Source organism: Colobus angolensis, unplaced genomic scaffold, assembly GCF_000951035.1.
Source record: "Colobus angolensis palliatus isolate OR3802 unplaced genomic scaffold, Cang.pa_1.0 Scaffold64, whole genome shotgun sequence".
NCBI lineage: Eukaryota > Metazoa > Chordata > Mammalia > Primates > Cercopithecidae > Colobus > Colobus angolensis.
The window spans coordinates 1,362,479-1,363,321 of NW_012120043.1; the positions used below are offsets into that span (position 1 = coordinate 1,362,479).

Here is an 843-nt window from a genome sequence, read left to right on the forward strand (position 1 = left end):
GACTGCAGGTCCCCAGGTCCCCACTCCGCTCCTTCCCCCAATCCCTGTTCTAGATCCTTCTCTCTCCTGCATAACTTCCTTTTTTTTTTTTTTTTTAGAGACAGAGTCTTGCTCTGTCGCCCAGGCTGGAGGGCAGTGGTGCAATCTTGGCTCACTGCAACCTCTGCCTCCCGGGTTCAAGCGATTCTCCTACCTCAGCCTCCCGAGTAGCTGGGACTACAGGCGCCCACCACCATGCCTGGCTAATTTTTTGTATTTTTAGTAGAGACAGGATTTCACCGTGTTAGCCAGGATGGTCTCCATCTCCTGATCTCGTGATCCGCCTGCCTGGGCCTCCCAAAGTGCTGGGATTACAGGCGTGAGCCACTGCGCCCAGCCTGGATTTGCGTTTTCAAAGCAGCTTTGGGAGGGTGCTAAGTCACAGTGGTGGGGACAGGAGGGAGGTGAGGAGGCCGGGCTGGGCCTGGGGAGGGGACCCTGTTGGGGCGGCTGCACTCACGATCTGCGGGTCGGTGGCCACGCCGCTGCTGTAGGTGGTGGTGAGGGTGGAGGCACAGGCTTCGCTGTACCAGGGCACGCGGCCCTGCTGGGTGGTGCTGCCCACGGAGAGCGTGTAGATGCTGTTGGTGTAGCCGTCGCAGTTGCAGTCATCGTAGTGCAGGCCGCCGTTGCCCGAGGCCCAGATGAAGAGCGTGCCCAGCCCGCTGCGGCCCTGGGAAACCAGGAGGGGCGGGGAGGGGGCGTCGGCCTGGCCTGCCACCCTGGCCCTCCTTGGGCTCCCACTCACCTTGGTCACGCCGCGCCGGAAGGCCTCGCGGGTGAGGATGCCGGGGCCGTCCACCG

The 843-nt window shown here is 62.8% G+C and overlaps 1 protein-coding gene across 1 annotated transcript in view; it reads right to left on the reverse strand.

The window, feature by feature from the left end:
- The window catches only part of PCSK4 (proprotein convertase subtilisin/kexin type 4), a 9,620-nt gene that overhangs the window by 5,656 nt on the left and 3,121 nt on the right, over positions 1-843 (reverse strand). Inside the window, exons 7-8 of the mRNA XM_011964107.1 lie at positions 788-843; positions 500-712 (exon numbers count right to left, since the gene is read on the reverse strand). Coding sequence (XP_011819497.1) covers positions 500-712; positions 788-843 — 269 coding nt within the window. The remainder of the gene's footprint in view (positions 1-499; positions 713-787) is intronic.